The sequence below is a fragment of the Mangifera indica genome, chromosome 5, assembly GCF_011075055.1.
Source record: "Mangifera indica cultivar Alphonso chromosome 5, CATAS_Mindica_2.1, whole genome shotgun sequence".
Lineage (NCBI taxonomy): Eukaryota > Viridiplantae > Streptophyta > Magnoliopsida > Sapindales > Anacardiaceae > Mangifera > Mangifera indica.
Genome location: NC_058141.1, coordinates 10,248,552 through 10,269,511, shown reverse-complemented (window position 1 = coordinate 10,269,511; position 20,960 = coordinate 10,248,552). Strand labels below are relative to the sequence as shown.

At 31.8% G+C, this 20,960-nt stretch overlaps 2 protein-coding genes across 4 annotated transcripts; both read left to right on the top strand.

Annotated features, from left to right (window-relative positions):
• The first annotated feature begins 4,938 nt into the window (after nt 1-4,938).
• LOC123215638 (IAA-amino acid hydrolase ILR1-like 4) lies at nt 4,939-7,772 on the top strand. 2 transcript variants are annotated; one of them, XM_044635823.1, is made up of 5 exons: nt 4,939-5,589; nt 6,234-6,359; nt 6,460-6,774; nt 6,870-6,998; nt 7,084-7,772. In XM_044635823.1, exons 1-5 carry the CDS (start codon nt 5,137-5,139, stop codon nt 7,465-7,467), a joined length of 1,407 nt encoding a protein of 468 aa, XP_044491758.1. In that variant the 5' UTR covers nt 4,939-5,136; the 3' UTR covers nt 7,468-7,772. The 2 variants fall into 2 exon arrangements, with proteins under 2 accessions (XP_044491758.1, XP_044491759.1); XM_044635824.1 differs by having other exon boundaries at nt 4,940-5,589; nt 6,221-6,359.
• A 4,292-nt stretch (nt 7,773-12,064) lies between these two features.
• On the top strand, nt 12,065-20,168 carry LOC123217183 (NLR family CARD domain-containing protein 3). 2 transcript variants are annotated; one of them, XM_044638001.1, is made up of 17 exons: nt 12,065-12,545; nt 13,348-13,569; nt 13,752-13,810; nt 14,043-14,180; nt 15,219-15,293; nt 15,411-15,494; nt 15,609-15,670; nt 15,893-15,962; nt 18,146-18,221; nt 18,332-18,462; nt 18,787-18,846; nt 18,953-19,027; nt 19,116-19,220; nt 19,300-19,395; nt 19,485-19,565; nt 19,649-19,750; nt 19,867-20,168. In XM_044638001.1, the coding sequence occupies exons 1-17, from the start codon at nt 12,218-12,220 to the stop codon at nt 19,933-19,935; spliced, it is 1,833 nt and encodes a 610-aa protein (XP_044493936.1). In that variant the 5' UTR covers nt 12,065-12,217; the 3' UTR covers nt 19,936-20,168. The 2 variants fall into 2 exon arrangements, with proteins under 2 accessions (XP_044493936.1, XP_044493937.1); XM_044638002.1 differs by having other exon boundaries at nt 12,407-12,545; nt 13,341-13,569.
• Nucleotides 20,169-20,960: the final 792 nt, after the last annotated feature.

Genomic DNA, 20,960 nt, shown 5'->3' with positions numbered 1-20,960 from the left:
TACCCATAAAAGGCACATAATGTCACCAACTACAACAACAAGTAAGAACAAGTCCCTTACCAGATGACATGGAAGCCATAATGAAACTCATCTTTCATCTATTTCCCCTTTAGAAAGGATTGATACTTTGAACTTATCTCTTCCATTAGGGTCGAAATAAACCTTAACTCTGATTTACATAAAGACAAAGGAAGGATGCCAAACTCAATGCTACCAAAAACTCTCAAAGTTAAGTAACTTACTATCTCATGGGTTAGTAACAATATTCCTCTAATCAATAAGATCTTTAGAAAATGTATGAAGACTTATAAGAATAGCAAGGAAAGAAGACTAAGCAAATATGGAAAGTTTAGGTCACTCTCAATCTCATTTTATAGCAAAAACAAAGAAGCAAAGGAGAGTTCATCTTAGTCGTTCAAATTTACCCTCAGGCACATGTTGGTCATCCAGGGATGTAAACCATGCATGACCAATCATACTCCACAAAAGAAATATAATGATAAGATTAATAGATGAAAACATATAGAGTTATTATGATGCCAACATGCACGTCTTTATTAAGAAGATATGATAAATCTCCACACGGAAACATCATTTTCCAGGTTGATTTTTTGTTAAACATATTCCTATTTGATAAATCTCCACATGGAAGCCATAATGAAGCTCAAGGGTGATTTTTGTTCGAGTGATGAGGTTGAAAGCATCCCAGGGAGTGAGAGATTTGTTAAACATATTCCTATTTGATCTCATTCTAATCAGATTTGATATTTGATATGATTCTAATCAGATTTGATTTTAATTTGTTATATATTATTTTTTCCTATTACATATTATTATGATTTCAGTTTAATTATTTATGATTTTCTATTTCATAAGATTAGTATTCCAATTTAATTATTTATTATTTTTCTTATTTTATAGGATTATAATTTTAGTTTAGACTACATTATAATATTATATATTATAAAAATGTTTCGTTAATAATATTAATTTGGTTGATAACCCAATTCGTAATTCTACATGGTATAAGAGCAATTAATATCCTCTTGCACCATTTAATTTTGACGATTGTTTTTTTCCCTAGTCTTTGGTTTTGTCTCTCTCATGATTGAGTCTCTATTCTCGTCTCTCTCATAATTAAGTCTCTGCTTTCATCTCTCTCACGATTGGGATCTTGTTTTTGTCTCTCACATGATTAAATGTCTACTTTTGTCTCTCTCATGATCGGAGCCTTGCTCTCGTCTCTCAAATGATTGAACACTTGATCTTGTCTCTCTGTTGTTAATGGTCTTCTCTCCTATACTAGCGACATCCTAACATTTCTTTATTCTCGTACTTGATTAGGTTTTTTGTTCATTGTCACTTTTTTTTCTCGTTTGAAGGTTGATTTTAAGCTTTTTTTAATCATTGTTGGTTCCATTACTATGATTCTATTTTCTCATTATCATTGCTACCTTAACGGTTTGTGATTCTATTTGTGGCAATATCTTTCCTCTACCTCTAGTCGCTTGAGACCAAGCTGACGTCAGCCTAACCTTTCTCTTCGACAGATACTCTCTCTCCTGACACAATTGACTTCTTAGCTTTTGTCTCAAATTGCAACTTCAAAAGCTCCTGCTGCAATTGTAGGGGAGTGCTAAACATATTTTTATTTAATTTGATTATGATTATATCTAATTATTATTTGATATAATTCTACCTGAATTTGATTTTAATTTATTATTTATTATTTATTATTTTTCCTATTTCATAGGATTAGGATTTCAGTTTAGTTATTTATTATTTTTTCTATTTTATATAATTAGAATTTTAATTTAAACTATACTGTAATACTATATATTATATAATATTTGGTTAATAATATTAATTCAGTCTATAATTCGATAAGATTGATATCTGTGTCATGTTCAACGTTCTTAAACATGGTGCAACCTATAAGGATGGAAGTATCACATCCATCCACCATGCAATCCTTAAAGAAGAGGTAGATGACAGCTACAACAGTTGTGAGAGAGGCAATTTGCTTTCCTATAATGATTTGTTGTAATGTAGATCTATGAGAAGTGGGGGCTTGTTTTGTCGTAGAAGTGATAAGTTAAAAATCAATAAAATTATTTTTATATATTTTGAATATATAAATAAATATATATTTAATTTACATCATCAAATAATTAAATAATTTTAAATTAAAAATAAAATAATATTTAATCATATAATAATATATATAAATATATATTTATTTATATAATCAAAATATATACTATTAATAGTGTCATCACATCTCCTACTAAAGTAGCCTCGATTGGAATATTTGTAGTTTGATTAATTAAATAACAAAATTATTTATAAAAATGATTACAGAATAAAAATTAGTGGTGAATGATGAAAATGTCACCCACTTGACATAACTGTATCCTAATCGTGCAGAATTAATATCTTTGCCGTATCTTTTCTTTGTCCATTTACATAAGAAGGAATTTCAAAGTTTGTAATTATATATATAACAAATAATAAATATAAATTTATATACAAATAATTATATATAAATTATATAATTATATATTATTTTATTTTTAATTTAAAGTTATTTAATTATAAAATAATAAATAATTATTTATATATAAAATTACTTATTTCAACAAATTAAAATTCAAATTTTGGCTACGTGTTCATAGTTTTGTCCATGCAAAACATGTGGGTGTTACGTCAAATCAAATTAGAAATACCAAAAAGCTGCTTTTTTTTTTGTTTTATTTGGGTTCCTCTCACCTAGACGTGATGCTTTTGAATTTGGACTATCAACATTGCACTTTCTAATCGCCTGCATTTACGTACTAATTGGGCCATATCTCAAAATTGACATATGATTATTGATTAGGGAGAAAAATTAGAGGATTAATTATTTTAACCATTATTTTAATTATCTATATATATTTAATTATTATTTATTTATTATATATCTATAATCATATTATATTTTATTTTTTAAATAAATAAAAATTATTTAATCTAATATTTGATCGAGTGTTCGACTAATCGACTAATAAAAAAATCTTTTAAAAATAAAAATTACTTGATTAAGTGTTTTATTTGATATTTGACCAGTTATCAACTATTTTTTATTATTTTTTACTTAAGTTTGACCTAATGATTTGCCTATAAGAAACTTTTAGGGTTTAGGATTGGAAAAAAAAAAAAAAGTTGAAAAAAAGGCTCTAAATTATGGGAGGCAACTATTTCTCACCCGTTTTTGCCGTCTCATTTTTTCCATCAATTTAGCAACAAAAGGGCAATCAATTAAGTTTATTTTTTCTTACTTATTTTAGAGCTTAATTATAATTATATTATTTTATTATTTCTTCGTGATATTTATTTTTTTAATTTTATTATTGTTTTACTCATCTTCGTCACCAACAATATAAACTCAAATAGATAGTTTGATATTAATTTAAATATAATAACTTGAAACAAAATTTAGCCAATTTAAGTAAATTTATCGAACAAACATGACAATATCCATTGAAAATGAACCCATTCAATCAATTATGCATTCGGAGAGGTATTGAGATAGACAATAATAAAACACAAGCAATTACTATTAATGAAGTTTGAACTACGGAGATTGAACAATCAAATTAATTTTTTGTTGTTGATTTATTAAACCTTGTAATAAAACTTCAACTCACCACCACCAACAATATATCGAGCTTCTCCGCACCAATTTTTCGAAATTTTCATTTGGGGATTAATAAGATTAAAGAGGAAATGGTGCCCTTATTGCAACAATCTTTGACTTTGAGTACTATTAGCAAAGTTGAGGTGGACTTGGTATGGACTCGATGGACTCGATGAATAATGAAGAATGGCCAGCTAGACATATTGAGAAGCCAATTTTTTTGACTAAATACTAACCTAATGAGTTGTTGACCAACGAAAAGCATGAAAAGTATCCCATTCACCCCCAACAAATAACCAATTGTCATGTAATTGAATAAATATGATTGGTTTGATTATTCAAGAAGGGATACTAAGAAAGATCAAAAATCAAAACTCTAAATTCATTAATTATTATTATTTTTTTGTGATCTACAATAGATAATTAGTAGAGAGGATCTGAAAATCGTTGTGTAGATAAGCATACAATACACATCAACATAATCAAAGTGAAGTAAATCGAGGGATGAGACCATAAGAGTTTTGGTGATTTTGTGATTTTGTTAGAGGATTTTTGTAAGATGTAACACACGCTAAGGGTTTTTGCCATAGAGAAATTGACTAAGGAAGCAAAAATTATTAAAAATTTATGATATTACTATTTAAACTTTAAAAATTAATTATCAAAAATATTTTTGTAATTTTCATATTTTAATCCTAAAATTTCATTGAAATTACAATAGAAAATATTATTTTTAAACTTCAATATGGAATAGTATAAACATATTTGGATTTTGTGAATTGGCCTTTCCCAGTCAAATCCAAGTTGCAATTGACCATGGCGCGTGGGTCCTACTTAATTTATCACGTGCAATTTATCATGTCCAAACGTCCACCACCCAATCCGAATTCTATTTATTTGAAATTTTCACAAATAAATTCACAACAAAAATTAAAATATTAATTAAATTAATTCACAGAATCATGATTAACCATCCAATCCAACGGTGGCTGATGGACCTATCAAGCGCATACGCTGATGCAAGACTCAGCACTGGTGCAGATGTCATGATGAACTAGAGGAGCTATTTGAAGAATAATAAAAATAATTTTATATTGTTAAATGAACCTCTTTGAAAACGTGACACAATGCGTTTCTTTGCAAAACTAATTTTTCAAAGACGTAGAAAATATATATTAAAAAAAAAAAAAAACGTGCTTCATAAAATCCATGTTTGAAGGTTCTTTAGTCAGCCAGCAAAGAGTTTACACAACTGAAAGTATAGGTGAAGGTGGGCTGCCTTTACACTGGAGATGGTCAAGAATTTTAACTATTTCTATTTTCATGTGCAGCCTTAAGAAAGGGTCAATTCCTAATCCTCATTCTCACTGAAACTTCCTCCATATATCATGTCCTTTGGGTTTATTATTATCATGTGAAATGTGTTTCTGGTTACTATTTACCAACCGTAATAATATTATATGGAGAGCATAAATCCAATCAGAGTATATTCGTTCTCAAAGTTCACAAGAAAACAATCTATCTCAAGAATCTTGTCGATGGCGCCTTCTCTTCTGCGATATACTCTCTTGGTCTTCATTTCCATTGCTGTCTGTTCTTTCAATGTTCAACTTTCTTCTGTTGAACAACTTGGGAAGCCGCTGCAAAATACTTCAATCAAAGACCAATTTCTTGGACTTGCGAATGATGAAACCACGGTCAACTGGATGAAGAAGATAAGGAGGGAAATCCATGAGTACCCGGAACTCGGTTATGAAGAATTTGAAACTAGTAAAATCATCAGGCGTGAACTTGACAAACTTGGTGTTTCTTATAGATGGCCGGTGGCGAAGACCGGCGTTGTAGCCACAATTGGGTCTGGTTCTTCTCCTTTTGTTGCTTTAAGAGCGGATATGGATGCTTTGCCCATTCAGGTCAGTTTCATTTCTCTTATTTTCATCATCTTCTTCTTATTATTATTCTTAAATTTACATATATGGGTTGTTTTTTCTGAACATATTTGCCAATTCCCATAAACCTTTGATTTAAAACTTTGTTCTCTGCTTCTATGGCATGTTGTACAGAATGGCTAAAACAGGGGCTCTGCTCAATTGTCCTAATTTAAAGTCGTGTTTGTTTACTAATTGCCATGGACCCACGCGGATTAATTGTTGCAATTAAGTTTCTTGATAACTGTTGCTACTAAACGTACTCATTACACTGTAGTTACTTTGAAGACAAATAATTGTGTTATCAGAAACGGAGTAATAGTCCAGAAATTTACTGCAATAACATTTCTATCAAGAATTTCAGAAAATATGCTTCCTTGAGAACACCAAGTATATATTAATGTAAAAGTATGAACTCATGATAATTTTCAATGAAGTTTATAAGAGATTCCTGATTATGTTTCTTGTAAGCTTGAAAGGATCATAGAATTTGAATTATATGAAAAACTCTGCCAAAAAGGTTTTGGTCAGTGTTGAAAGTTATACTGATTGCATTATTGGCCCAGATTTTTTAATTTTTGGAGTTTTCTTGGGCAACTGAATTTCTAATATACAGGAATTCACCGCAGGAACTGGCGGAATGGAAGCACAAGAGCAAAGTAGATGGCAAAATGCACGCTTGTGCTCATGATGCGCATGTTACCATGCTCCTTGGTGCTGCAAAGATACTGCAAGAATTGCGACAATCTTTAAAGGTTCAATTTGAATTCTTCAAATACTTGCCGATGTCAATTGTAGTATTCTTTTTCTTTCTTGAGATGTTGATTTTATTCTTGTCTTTGTGTTTCTGAGTAGGGTACTGTTGTCCTTATATTTCAACCGGCTGAGGAACGGGGCACCGGTGCAAAAGATATGATCCAAGAAGGCGTGCTTGAAAACGTTGGGGCCATTTTCGGTATACATCTGGTGCATAAATATCCCACTGGTGTTGTTTCATCGCGTCCTGGAGGATTTCTAGCGGGATGTGGGAGCTTTAAGGCTAAAATTAGTGGCAAAGGAGGACATGCTGCAAGTCCACAAAACTCTATTGATCCAATTTTGGCAGTTTCATCATCTGTAATTAGCTTGCAAAATATTGTTGCTAGGGAGATTGACCCTTTAGATTCTCAGGTAGTTGAAGATCCTAAATTATCATGTATCTCTCAACCCCATGTATAAAATTTGAGGTTTTCTTTTCCCCCTTACAAAAGTACTGGAAAATGCAGGTGGTTTCTGTAAGCATAATTGATGGAGGTAATTCATACAATATTATCCCTGACTCAGCTACAATAGCCGGAACTTTCAGAGCCTTCAGTAAAAAAAGCTTCTCATCACTTCGGGAAAGGATAGAAGAGGTAACTAAAACTAAAATTATGCACATCATCAAGATGGAATGTTCTGCATATAAAAGTTCAAATTAAGTTGATTATTTTGTGGCAGGTTATCAAGGGGCAGGCGGCTGTGCATCGGTGCTCTGCAGAGGTTGATTTTGAGGGAAGGGAGCATCCCACAATTCCTCCAACGGTGAACGATGAAAGGATATATGAACATGTAAAGCGGGTCTCAGTTGAGTTATTAGGAGAAGAAAAAGTAGAAGTGGCTCCATGTTTCACAGGGAGTGAAGACTTTGCTTTCTATTTGAATGAAGTTCCTGGATCCTTCCTGTTTTTAGGCACGAGGAATGAAAAGGCAGGGGCCATATATCCTCCACATAGCCCTTACTTCTTTGTTGATGAGGATGTATTTCCCATTGGAGCAGCCATACATGCAGCATTTGCACATTCATATCTTTCAAATCCACCTAATAATAAGAGTTCTTGCTAATTATTTGTAACATGTATGTATATTCTCTGCCAATCTCCCTTGCTTCAAGCCGCCAAGTAACAGAGAAACATGTTTTATCCGGCGGTCAAAATGATGTCGAGGCTTGACAAAACTAACCATGCTGCCACTAGTTTGTTCTGTTAATTGCACTTAATGCATTGTAGTACTAGAAAGCTAGCCACTTCTAACTGATAGTGCTTTTCTAGTTTAAAAAAGAGAGGGTAAATTTATTGTTCGGAGATACACTGATGTTAATTTTAAGAGTTACAAAAATGACTATCATTGTAGTCAGGTTATGTGTTTTATCTCATTGGGGTTGCTTACAAAAATGATTATCAATTGTAGTTAGGTTATGTATTTTTTTTAATAGAGTTGCGGTTAACTGGAGAAGTTTAAAGAATATCACTACAACAGGTTCTATAATAGAGGTTGAATATATAACACTGTCAGATGCAACCAACGAAGCGGTTATAATCAAAAGTGTTATACATGTCTATGGACATGACTCCATAAGACTTATAAATTAGGAAGAACGCAATATGATTGATTTAAGGGTTTAAGATTGTGATGCTTATGTCAAAAATTGATTTTAACAAATTTGGTCTTAAATCCATTAAGCATTTTTTGTTGGGTAATCTAAGAGAACTAGAGGACATTACTTCTATCTTCTAGACAAGCATAATGTCTTTGTTGCTTGTTTTGTGGTCTTCTTAAAGAAAGAATTTATTTTGAGAAAAACTAGGAAGAGAAAGTAAAACTTGATGAAGTTCTAATTCCACATAAATCTAGAGATATAATTTTGTCTCAATGAGGTTGTAATTAACTAAAAAAGCTCAAAGCAAAGCACTATAATGGAATCTACAATAGAGGCTAAGCATAAACATTGTTAGATGCAACTAAAGAGGCGATTTGTATTAAGAAATTCATTTATGAACTTAGTGCGGCTTTGAGCATGTTAATCTAGTAAAAATGTATTGTGATAACAATGATGTCATTATTCACACTAAAAAACCAATATCTCACAAATAGTCTAAACAAATAATTAGACGATTCCACCTGACTATAAGATTACTCAATGAAGAGAAGTGCAAATTTGCAGAGTACCAACAAATGATAATATCATTGACCCACCAACAAAAGCTTGTCACAATAGATGTATGATAGGAATGTCGTGTCATTCAACATAAAATAAATGAGTGATTAACTATAATGTAAATAAAAGATGTTAGAGTAGGTATTCTAAAGCAAATTAATTTGCTTTTATAAATTATTTTGTATCATGTTTCTGCATTAATGAAATGAAAGTTTCGTAATTTGTTTGTGCATATTATACACACACACACACACACACACACACACACACACACATATATATATATTAAGATAAATGTCTTTAGAATAGAAGAATTGTAACAAAAGGATAAAATGTGTTTTGATTGTGAAGACCTTATGAACATATTCAATGGTCATTTTAGAAACATTTGTAATTATAGTGTTATCTTGACTAAAAGTATAAATAATACGATACAGATATTATTATGTTGTATGATCCTACTAAGAGATAATGATAGATCTTATATGTTAAGATTGTTAATAGTCTAGCACAACACATGACTACTTGTATGTAAGTTCACCAAACTAATGCACTGAAGGATTTCATATAAGTGTTAACACAATGTCTATGGAACATACTCTCTAATGGATGATAGTGTATATGATCCTTAAAATCAAGATCACCAGTGTACTTTGTGCATCAATCGACACAATTTGATGCAACTTAACGAAGTCTTTAATCTAGGGCTATCAGAATAGTGGTTGTTGGCTGTTTTAGAAAATGTATTAAGACTATGTATAGATTAACAAATGATTCATCACTTCCAGTATAAGAAAAAAATATCTCGTTGCTCTATTTAATAGATGACAACAACCATTCAAAATTATGACCATGGTGGAATTTAGTTGTCACTCAATCCAATTCTCTTAGGTCATTGTTTCAAAAATCATATACATACAAGTAAATAGATGTTTTTGAGGTAGACATTACTTTTGTATCTCAGTCTTAATAAGATATTAGATGATGAAAAGATTCAATTATACAGTAATTGTGCCATTGATAGATTATTTTTTTCCACTAACTCTTCATCAATGGAGTGAATATAATGTCTTGATAGAAGTTAATCTTGGTCTATAAATAGAAAACTAACTAATTCTAAATTAGTTACAATTTTATTTAATACCAACATGATAAAGAACCTATGAGTTACATATAATAAGAGATTGATTATCAATATTTTGAAGTTTTAGGTTTGTATAGAGGGGGTCAAATCTAGTTTTCCAAAAAATAGAGATTTTGACTTCTATTAATCACTGATTTGAGTTTGATTTCAATTAATTTGTGGTTTGAGTTTAACTTTTTATGGTGGATTTGAGACTTATTTTGATATCATTTAAGTAACATTTTAGCCCTTATGGATTGCCCTAAGGTGATCTATTGTTGGACCTAAGTAAGCTAAATGTTTACTTTATGGCCAAATTGTAATAACCCAAATTAAATAAGATTGGGAATAAAATGAAAACATTGATTACGATTTGACCAAGGATGAAAATTTGGCATGTAAGCTAAACTTTTCACTAGAGATGACAACGAGAAGGGGCAGGGAGGGATCTTAATCACCATCTCTATCCCTGTTATAGGAATAACAATGATTTTCCATCATCTCCTATAAAGAAAAATATTTTCTTTATCCCCTGCTAGTCCCTATTCCTGTAAGAAAAAATCTCTTACATGTATCCTCTAAATATAACATAAATATATTAAATAACAAAATTAATTAAAATTAAAATCATCTCACTATTTCAAATATTACAAATATCATATACTAACTACCTTAATTTACACAACAGAAAAAATAAATAAATTTGAAAAATATAAATAATATAAAACTATAAAAATATTTTAGTATTTAAACAAATATATTAATATAAAGGGACGAGGACGAGGGCAAGGGCAGGGCTTGGCGGGGATAGGACAGGACAGGACAGGGCATGGCAAGGCAGAATGGGGACACATGTATCCATGTCTCTAATTGCAAGAATATTTTTTGTTTTCGTCTCCATCCCTTTCCCTGTTTCTATCAGATAACCTCTTCCCCATTAGGGTCGAAGAGGGTCAAAAACACTAAATTTAGGTTAAAATTATCATTTCTACTTTTCACCTAAGTGTGTGTGACAAAAATTCTGTGCAACCAAAATTTAAGAAATCCCCTAGTGTAGTTGATCTATGCATTTTCTCAACCTTCTATCCATATTACAATTAGTACTTGATCAAGTTCCCTTTGGCTTTTCTACCATATTTGGTTGTTTCTTGGTGTATACCCCATATGGACAAATAGTGATTGTTCTACCATTGAATGAATAAGAGGAAGACTTGGAAGCAATCAAACCACTTTTTATTTAAGCTGAACTTGAACTAAGGGATATTCGAGTTTGACTTGATTTGTATCCACTTCTAATATCAAGTATATACACTTTAATAATAATTTTGCAAACTTATTCTCTAAAACATTACCCATATCAATATTTGAAAAGTTCGTATATGATAATAGTATGTGATGATTTAACAAACATCCAAATTAATTTCTATCATTCAAATATAAAGAGGGAGATGTAACATTTATTAAAGAGAACAAATTCTAAAAAGAGTAATATATTAGGTAAAATATGCACTACTCTTTCTCCTTCAGAACTTTTTTAGTAATGTTTTTAAAGAGACAATGTTAAACAAAACCAAAATCATTTTATATTTCGTTATATAATTGTCTGCTTTTATTTAGTTTTTTCTTTCTACTAGGTTTTTTCTCATGTAAAATTAATATAATAATTTATAAGTTATGAAAATATAAGGAGAGTATTGTAAAGAGGTTAATTCTATAAATACCACCCATGTTCATGTTTCATGCTCATTATAGAGAAAAAACAAATACACTCAATTAGAGATATTAAATTAGTTGCGTCACGTATGACTCAGCCCAAACTTGAGCATTGTAGCACAGAAAAAAATAGGTTGTGAGATAAGGTCCATAACTAATCTAACACGATCTGATACTATTAATTAGTTTTTTTATTAATTTTTTTGGATGGGTCAATATGATTCACTACTATAGCGAGCCAAAATAATTACAAAATTTCATTTTTTGGGCTGACTTGCAAAAGACCCACAAATTAGCCTATTAAGTGTTTATTAGGGCACAACCTAGAGGTCTTCAAACCTTGTCCCAAACCTTAATATTTTATCGGGTCAATCTAATACGAAATCTCACCAAGTGATGGGACTTAGCACAATCTAACACGTAAGCTTGGTGGGCTCTATCAAGATTACCCCAATATGACCGAAGGTTGCCTTTAAACCCGATTAAGAAGAATTATAGGAACTATTTTCAGTTGCTTTAATTCTGTCCTTCTTACATTTCAATTTTCTAGTTTGTTTTTATTACAGTTTATTTTAACAAATGTTAGAGGCATCAATAAAGAGTTATAATTTAAGAAAAAAACAAAATATGATTGGAGTATTATTTATTCTTACATCAACCTAATGACATGATAAACTTGATTGGTATCACCAAATTACTAACCATGGTAAGTCCTGGTAACATTGTTAAATCCTTGAACCTAGCACCCGGAAACCCGCCACCCGCTTTATCGTTTCGCTTCTCTTCTCTTCTTTCCAGAAGCAGCTTGTCAGCGCCCTTCCATGGGCTCCTTTTCGACCATCTCTCTCTATTCTCATTCCAAGTCCCCTCTCCTCTCGCGTCGTTTTCCAACAACCTTTGCTTCCTCTTATCATTCTCACAATTCGCCGCGTCCTAGTTCGTTGCCGTTTAATGGCAGGAGAAGGTGTTTCAGGTGTAGGCGTTTGGTTGTAGCCGTTGCTTCTGGGGCCAAGGGAGGCCCGAGACAGTCAACTACCGGTCGAAGAGTGTATAGGCAGTCTCAGAGTGAGAGCGCTTTGACTAGCGCTCCGGCAAAACAAATTGCCTCATTTGTTGTGCCTGCTGGCGTGTTTTTCGCCGGCACCTTTGGTATGGAAACATCGGTTGTTAGTCTTGTGTTTGCTCAACATCATCAGAATTGTCTGATATTTAGGAATATAATGGAATAAAAGTTCATATGTTTACTATGATTCCGACTATTAGATCAGACAATATTGAATTTTCAAATCCGAAGTATAGTGCTAAAATAAGGTCAATTTCTTGATTTAAAGCCTCCGTTGCTGGGTTTTGTGGAACAATGTAAAAAGGTCCTCTTTTTTTTTTTTTTTTTTTTAAAGATTATGCTATTCTAAACTCAATTTAACTATGCTTTACAAAGATAGTGTAGGATTACACTACAGTTTTCTTGATGTCGAATGCGTCCAAATTTTATTGCCCAGATTACCTGATTCACTTTACATGTACTGCACATTAACTTTTGTCTTAGTGTATTTCTCAAATCAATGCCTCAACCTACAGCTTTTAAAATCTGACACTTTGCCTTTGATGTTTTTTCTGAAGAAAGAACACTCTTAGTGAACTATATGGCCTTTAATGATATAATCAATTATTAAATTATATTTGTAATTGTTAGTCCAATATTTGCTATTATTAATTCTTGTTTTAAAGCTTTGGTTTTCTTCATAAATTCATAATTTGTGTTCAAGCATATTACTTCATGTGAAACTTATTAATTTGCATCAATGCCTGTGTTCAAGATATTGTTAGCATTTGTGCGTTAGAATCATCATGTCACTTATTCCTGGTTAAAGTAACAAACTTTAATATACAATAGGCAATTTATTTGTTATGTGTTTCAATGCTTGTTCTAATTTATTTCTTCAGCTGACAGTTCTTTGGAAATTGGTGGAGAACATTCTTATGCCAAAACCCCGAAAGCCTGCATCTGGAGAGAATAAACCTCCTGGGGAAGCAGCCGAAGGAATGAAATGGTCTGTTGCTCCAGGAACAAATTTGCTATCAGGCTTCACTGCTAAGATATTCAGAGAATCAAAGCAAACACTCAATGAATTTGCAAAAGAGCTCAGGTCATTCAGAAGTGTTGACATGTCAGGTATGCTTAATCATGTAATATTTTTATATAAATATAAATCTCAAATAGATTATATTTATTTTCTTTTTGCGGTACTTTCTTGCTTCAGCTTGATATCAATTTGTGGCTTTAAAATTGTTTCGCTGAGCGGCTAATCCATTTCTTATAACAAAAGTGTACCCCTTATGTGGATTTTTTAACAGGACGCAATTTTGGAGATGAAGGACTATTTTTTCTTGCAGAAAGCTTAGGGTACAATCAGGTTAGATTTCTTGAATCTGTTACCATTGCTCTTATATTTATAATTGTTTTTTGTCTTTAATGATCACGGTTATAGTTTCTATGGTTTCATTGATTTACCTAACTTTGTCGCTTTGACTTGTTTTCAAATGATGACTTCCTGTAATAGCATGCTTATAGCTTATATTTGGAAACTTGGATGATGTTTCAATTCTCTTTATAAATTTATTGAGCACGTCCTTGTTGTTTCTCAGACTGCAGAGGAAGTCAGTTTTGCTGCAAACGGAATAACTGCTGCTGGAATAAAAGCCTTTGATGGTGTTCTTCAATCAAACATTGTGTTAAATACTCTTAATCTTTCTGGAAACCCTATTGGAGACGAAGGAGTAAAGGTCAGCTCAAGTCATGTTACAACTGTATTTAATTTGATTTAAAATATCTGTTAGGTCTGGAATTGACTGTATCTGAGGGTATCAGTTAAGGAGATAGTTACAGATTATAGTGTTATAAAATCTGCATAAGGTTGACTACTGATCTTTTATTTATTACAATTGGGATTTTTTCTTTAATTCACATTTGGGAGTTAGGGCATGATTCTTTCTGTTTCAAGTAGCTATTAATTTGTATGGAGATAGTTTCTATCGTTCCACTGGACACTTCGAATTTGGATTTCTGTGTCCTCCTACTACAATGCTTCTCCCTATACAGTCCTTCATTATGTTTATTCAGTTGCTAAAGGTTAGACCATTTGATATTGATATGTATTAATACTTATGTTTTTGGTCAGTAGATTGCTGTTGTAATGCTTCTGTAATATCTCTTTATAGTTGCCAGTCTCAAATTTTCCCTTCATAATGATATATGGACCTTGAGTTTGTCTCTTCACAATGTAGAGAAGCGTGGAAACACCCATCGATTAAGAATTCATGCCAGGATGAAGTTACTAGGATTATTAACCATCCTGAAGCATAACAAAGTAACTTTTTGAGGAAGCTTTCAGAAATTATTTACAATGTACCATGTACAAAAGAAACTTGACTCTGGAAATCTTCTTTCTGTGTCTCGATGTTTGTATCAAGAATGCAGTTTTGAGTAATTACTCAAAATAATGTTATAGATGTCAAGTGTGTAACATTGAGTTGACTTCTGTTGTTAGGACTCTATGCGTTTAGATAGAGTTGCACTATTCATGAGGTTTCACCTAAGTGATGGTCACAAGCAAACAATTTTACTCTGGCTTATTCCATTCTGAATCTTTTTCAGTTTTCACTATTTTTATTTGATCAGGTCTGGCTACATGCTATAATAATCATGTTCAAGTGTGAGAGAACCCTATGGGCTTAGTTTTGAGTTTTTATCTTCCACTCTCTGTGTAGATGTTCTTGGTACTTCTTAAGTGCTCATTTTTGTGTTGTCTTTCTGCTTTGTAGTGCCTATGTGATATATTGGTGAACAATTCTGGTATCCATAAGCTCCAACTGAACAGTATTGACTTGGGGGATGAGGTTAGCTTATTTTCACTTGAGAAACCAGTCAGTTGATTAGTATATGCAAAGGCCTCAGAAGGGGAAAACATGCCCTTTCAAGAATTGATTTGCCTGATTTGTGACTCCTCTGTGCAGGGTGCTAAAGCTATTGCTGAGTTGCTGAAGCAAAATTCAAGCTTGCGTCATCTTGAACTTAACAATAATATGATTGAGTATTCTGTATGCAGGAATCTTGACCCTTTTCTAATTTTATTTTCGTACATCTAATTGGAAAAGAAAAAAAAGGTTGCGAAACTAATATGGTTTTCTACCCCTTTTTGGAAATGGGGGTAGGGGTGTACAGGTCTTGCAGAAGCACTTCTAGAGAACAATACATTAAGAAGCTTACATCTTAAGTGAGTAAAGCTATTGCATTTTGTTGCATATAATTATTATTATTATTGATATGGTGTTGGGGTCATGCTAATTTATATAATTTCAATTTGTCCATGCATCATTTATTGGACTGTTAATATCCTGGATAGATATTTCACTCAGTCTTAAGATTAAAATTTTATGGTAATGCATTTTATCTGTTGTTGCTTTCGGAATTCTGCTAACATCTGTTGTTACTCAAGTGGCAATTATGGTGGTGCACTAGGAGCTAATGCTTTGGCTAAGGGACTTGAAGGGAACAAGTCGTTGCGGGTACTAGTCCTGTTAACTATGATTTTTTCTTTTTTAAAATTTATATTCTTCCATGGTTTCACATAGATCTCTCTTCTAATTATGGTTTGTTAATGAGTTTCACATTATTCTCCTAGAAAAGGGGTCTACCAGGTTTAGTGAATATGTTTTTTATGCAAAGGTAAATCAGATAAATGAGATTCGTAGATGAAGTTAATTAAAAGTATGCAGTGATGTATCTGAATGCATTGTTTGGTTATCCTATCTTGTCCAAGTTCTATGTTTTTCTTGTCCTTGTTGAAGCTGATTTTTTTTTTTTATCATTATTATTTTTTTTAAGAAACTATAGATTCTGTATTAATATTGAAAATAAGTTGAACTCAAAAAAAGGAAAAACACTGTGATATGACCCACAAAAAAATTTATTGAAGATAAATAGAAACAACCAAAAGGTAAAAGGTAATATAATAGAAAATAAAATAATTTGGACATTACCCCCTAATTAGAATGAAGGAGCTCCACCTACTGTAACAAAGCTACTCTATCAACAATGTTATGAAATTGTTCCATGTCTTAACAAAGCTACTTTACCAACAATGGCTTTTTAAAATAGATAAATCTCTTCCCTTACCAAATCCTAAATTCTAGTATAAATATGCAATCTTATCGTCAAGATAACTCTATTTAACCTTTACCTCATAATTTAATAGGTAAATCTTTGTTTACCCTCAGGGGTCGTTTGGTTTTAGAGATTTAAAGATTATCTTGATAATCTATCTTTTATTACTTACATTACCTTGTTTGGTTTATTAGTAATAAAAAATTACGATAATCTTCTATTTCCAATACTGACATAACAGGTAATATAGGTGGTAATCTAATTATTACTTTCACCTTAGGTATTAAAAGATTATCAAAGTAATCTTGATTTTATTATAATTATATTATTATTTATTAATTTTTTGAAATAAAAATAAATTTATTTTTAATTACTATAACAAATAATATAAAGATATTTAAAAATAATTATATTTAAGGACATTTAAATAAAATAATTTATTAGTGTTCTTTTATTACCTTTAACCAAACATAATAATTATTTGTACTTACCAAATTTTATCAAATATTATAATCATTTATACTCAGTAATCTTCTAAGTAATCTATCTTCAAGGTAATCTCCCTATTTTAGTAATAAAACATTATCCAAACTAAACGTCCCCTTATTTCTTGTCGCCTTCTAATTTGAATATGAGGTTGTTTTACCTGCTAACTCCTTATCCTTCTCTTGTAAACCTTCATTGCCTTGACTGTCTGCGGCCTTCTATGGTAGGTTGCCACAATCGGGGGCCTAACAGACTACTTAGGGAAATGAAGTCCTAAGAAGGTTTGAACTGCCTATACACAGACTATCAAAAGCTTATAATTGAGCCCTTCTCTTTATAATAAAAAAACTCTTTTATATACAAAAATGGACCCAACACTCTTCCCAGTTAGATGTATAAAGAAGAAAGAAGAATCTTGAAAATCCTTTGCAACCAAAATACCAAATCTGAAAGTGATGCATGACGATGTATTTTATCCCACAAACTACCGTTGTTCTCTAAATTGCCCAAAAGATGGTTAGTACTGCACATTGTCACTTGACCTTGGCTTTCTTCACCTTTCTAAGGGTAAAAATGTTTTCCATGGGTAATGAATTACAAGTATCTGGACAGCTCTCTATTTTATCCCTCTCAACTTACCCAAAAAAAAAGTATCTGGACAGCTGGACTGACCCAAGTAATTTTGGCTGCTTTGTGTAATCCAAAATAAGCTACTTGACGGTGTGGGAGAGATGATTTGAAGTCCTGGAAATTGTGTTGAAATTACAAGAATGATATTTGGAGCTCATATACTGCATTTCTAATCTAGGAGTATTGTAATTGAGATAAATGAGAGTTTGGCTGGTTAGCAATATTCAAAGTTGTCTGTCATTGTTAATATGATCAAGTCTTGACAAAAAACAGAAGTTTATATAGTTGTTCTGCATAATTTTCACTCATTTATCAATATGAAGTATGAAAACTCCTGCCTTTGCCACAGATTATTTAATAGTTATTGAGCCATCTATCCAGTTCATATCTGTGAACATCACCTTAAAAATTCGATAAACAAGCTTGATTTAATTTTATAGGCTATAAAATTAATAGCTAAATTATACAGGAACTTCATCTTCACGGAAACTCCATTGGAGATGAGGGAGTTCGTGTTTTGATATCAGGATTATCTTCACATAAAGGTTTGATATTTTGCATAACCTTGACATTAAAATTTATATAAGTTTCTTGCTATATAATCTGCAATTCATATGTATTGCACTTAAGCTGACCTAGTTTACTTGTACTTCAGGGAAACTGGCAGTTCTAGACCTTGGGAACAATTCCATCAGTGCAAAAGGTGCCTTTCATGTTGCAGAATATATTAAGAAAAGCAAGAACTTGTTATGGCTGAATCTTTACATGAATGACATTGGTGATGAGGTATTAATATTTTGTCACTTGTAATGTTTATAAGTTTTTATAGTGTGCCATAATCTGTTTAAATTTAGTATATTTATGTAGACTTTTTTGAGATAAATTAACAGCAACAGTAGGGAGCAATGAGTTTTGACAGAACTTAATTTGGATGAAAGGAAGCTCCTATGTAGGCGTCTTGTTTAGGAGAAGAAAAATCATAACTTCATATATTTGATATTCAAGCAGATTGAATTACTTAAAACTATGGATATACCCTTCTTTTTCTCTTTTTGGTAACAAAGTGGATATGCCCTTCTTGATTGATATTAATTGCTGAAAATTTTTTAGGGAGCTGAAAAGATTTCAGATGCCTTGAAGCAGAATCGAACAATAGCCACCATTGACTTGGTGAGATGAATCTGCTTTTTTAATTTTTTGCATGTGTATATTTCAATTTCTTTTAGGGTCTGTAATAAATCATGTCTGAAGGAACAAAATGGTGAATATATTACAGGGGGGAAATAACATTCATGCCAAAGGGGCTAGTGCAATGGCCCAAGTCTTGAAAGATAATTCAGTCATTACAAGCGTAACTCCTTTACCATTTGGTAAATTTTGTTGGTGTAATTTATTATTCTAGACTGATGTTGTAGTTCCTCTCTTTTTTTCTCTCACAGCTGGATCTTTCTTATAATCCCATTGGAACTGATGGTGTAAAGGCTTTATCTGAAGTTCTGAAGTTCCATGGAAACATAAACATACTTAAGCTTGGTTGGTGTCAGGTAAGTCTCTGTTTGTGAGCCTCCTTTGTCTATGTTACGGATTTTTTTATTTACACGTATGACACGAAAGTAAATGCAGATTGGAGCAAATGGTGCAGAGTCCATCGCAGATATGTTGAGATACAATACTACCATAGCCGTTCTAGACTTACGGGCTAATGGACTTAGAGATGAAGTTCGTTCCTAATTGATAATAATTGTTCTTCTTTTTCTTCCATTTTAGATATTAACTCACTTCCTCTTTTGTGCATTGATTCTTTGCAGGGTGCAAAGTGCCTGGCTCGCAGCTTTAAAGTGGTTAATGAAGCTTTGAGTTCACTTGATTTAGCATTTAATGAAATAAGGGTAAAACATGTTTTTCCTCTTTTTTTTTTTTGGTTAACATATTCAAAGCAACGGTATCCTTCTCATGTTGGGTTTGTACACAGGATGATGGGGCTTTTGCCATTGCTCAAGCACTCAAGGCCAATGAAGATGTGGCAGTCACATCTATAAACCTTAGCAATAACTTCCTGACAAAATTTGGACAGGTAATGCTCCCTTTTTTTGTTCTTGGATCAAATGTATTGCAGCGTGTGTTAAGTTGGTATTTTTCTGTTCACTTTTGGTGCCTAGATTTCATAATGGAATTTTTTTTATCCTGCAGAGTGCTCTCACAGATGCAAGAGATCATGTATTTGAAATGAATGAGAAAGAAGTCAACATATTTTTCTAGGAGATTTCTCACACAGCGATAAAGGAAAATAGTTTGTCGTTATGTATTAGAACAGGTGACCCCATTCTTTTTGTTTATTCTTCCTCCGGCTAAGTAAACTCAATCTTTCAAGTTAGACATGGGTGGTATGGCCAGCATCCACTATATGAGGAAAATATGGAATTTTGATATTGAGGAATTGTAGTTGCTTTACAAAATTATTTTTATTATTATTCTTGATTATTTTTGTTCTCGATCGGCGGAGTTTGAGATTGTTTCTGAGCTTACTCTGTTCTGTCAATCATCTCTTCTTGATTATGCTCATGAGTACGGAAGTTGGTAAATTTAGCCTATTGGCTTATGGATTATGTCAATCACCATTTTGCATTGCTCCTGAATTTTAATGCTTTTTTTGGGATCTTATGGCGGAATTAGAATAGCGAAGTCTAATGTGGATGGAGAGAATCCTGAATTGCACGCTGACCTTGTTGACTATTGATATAGATTAGAGAATGCACAGACTATTCTTACGGCTGAAAGACATATTTCTACTCAAGTTCATTCTCGAATATCTATTTGTTAAGTTTTAAAAATTTAAATATTCACTTGACTTTTAAATGTAACGATTTTATTTAAAATAAATTTTTTTTATTTTAAATAATTTTTTTTTTTATTTTAGTTTTAAAAATTGATAATTCTTATTTAATTTAGTTTTAAAAAGTTATTTTTTCACTTTTACTATTTGAAGTTTTTATATTTTATAAGTTAACAATTATTTTTTCAAAGTTCAAAATATTGTAGTTACATTTAAAAAATTGCATTCTTTCTTATGATTTTTTTTTTTTTGGTGATTCATTTTGGTGCGTTATCAATTTTACCACTTGTATCATTTCTCTTCTTGGTAGTTTTCCGATACGGAAACTACCCAATATCTAATCGAAATTGCTTGGTAGTCTCATAAATCTATGTGATCTGTCATACAAATCTGTGTGACGGATTTGTGTATTGGACGCGGATAATGTCACATGGAGTCATGGTTAACTAAT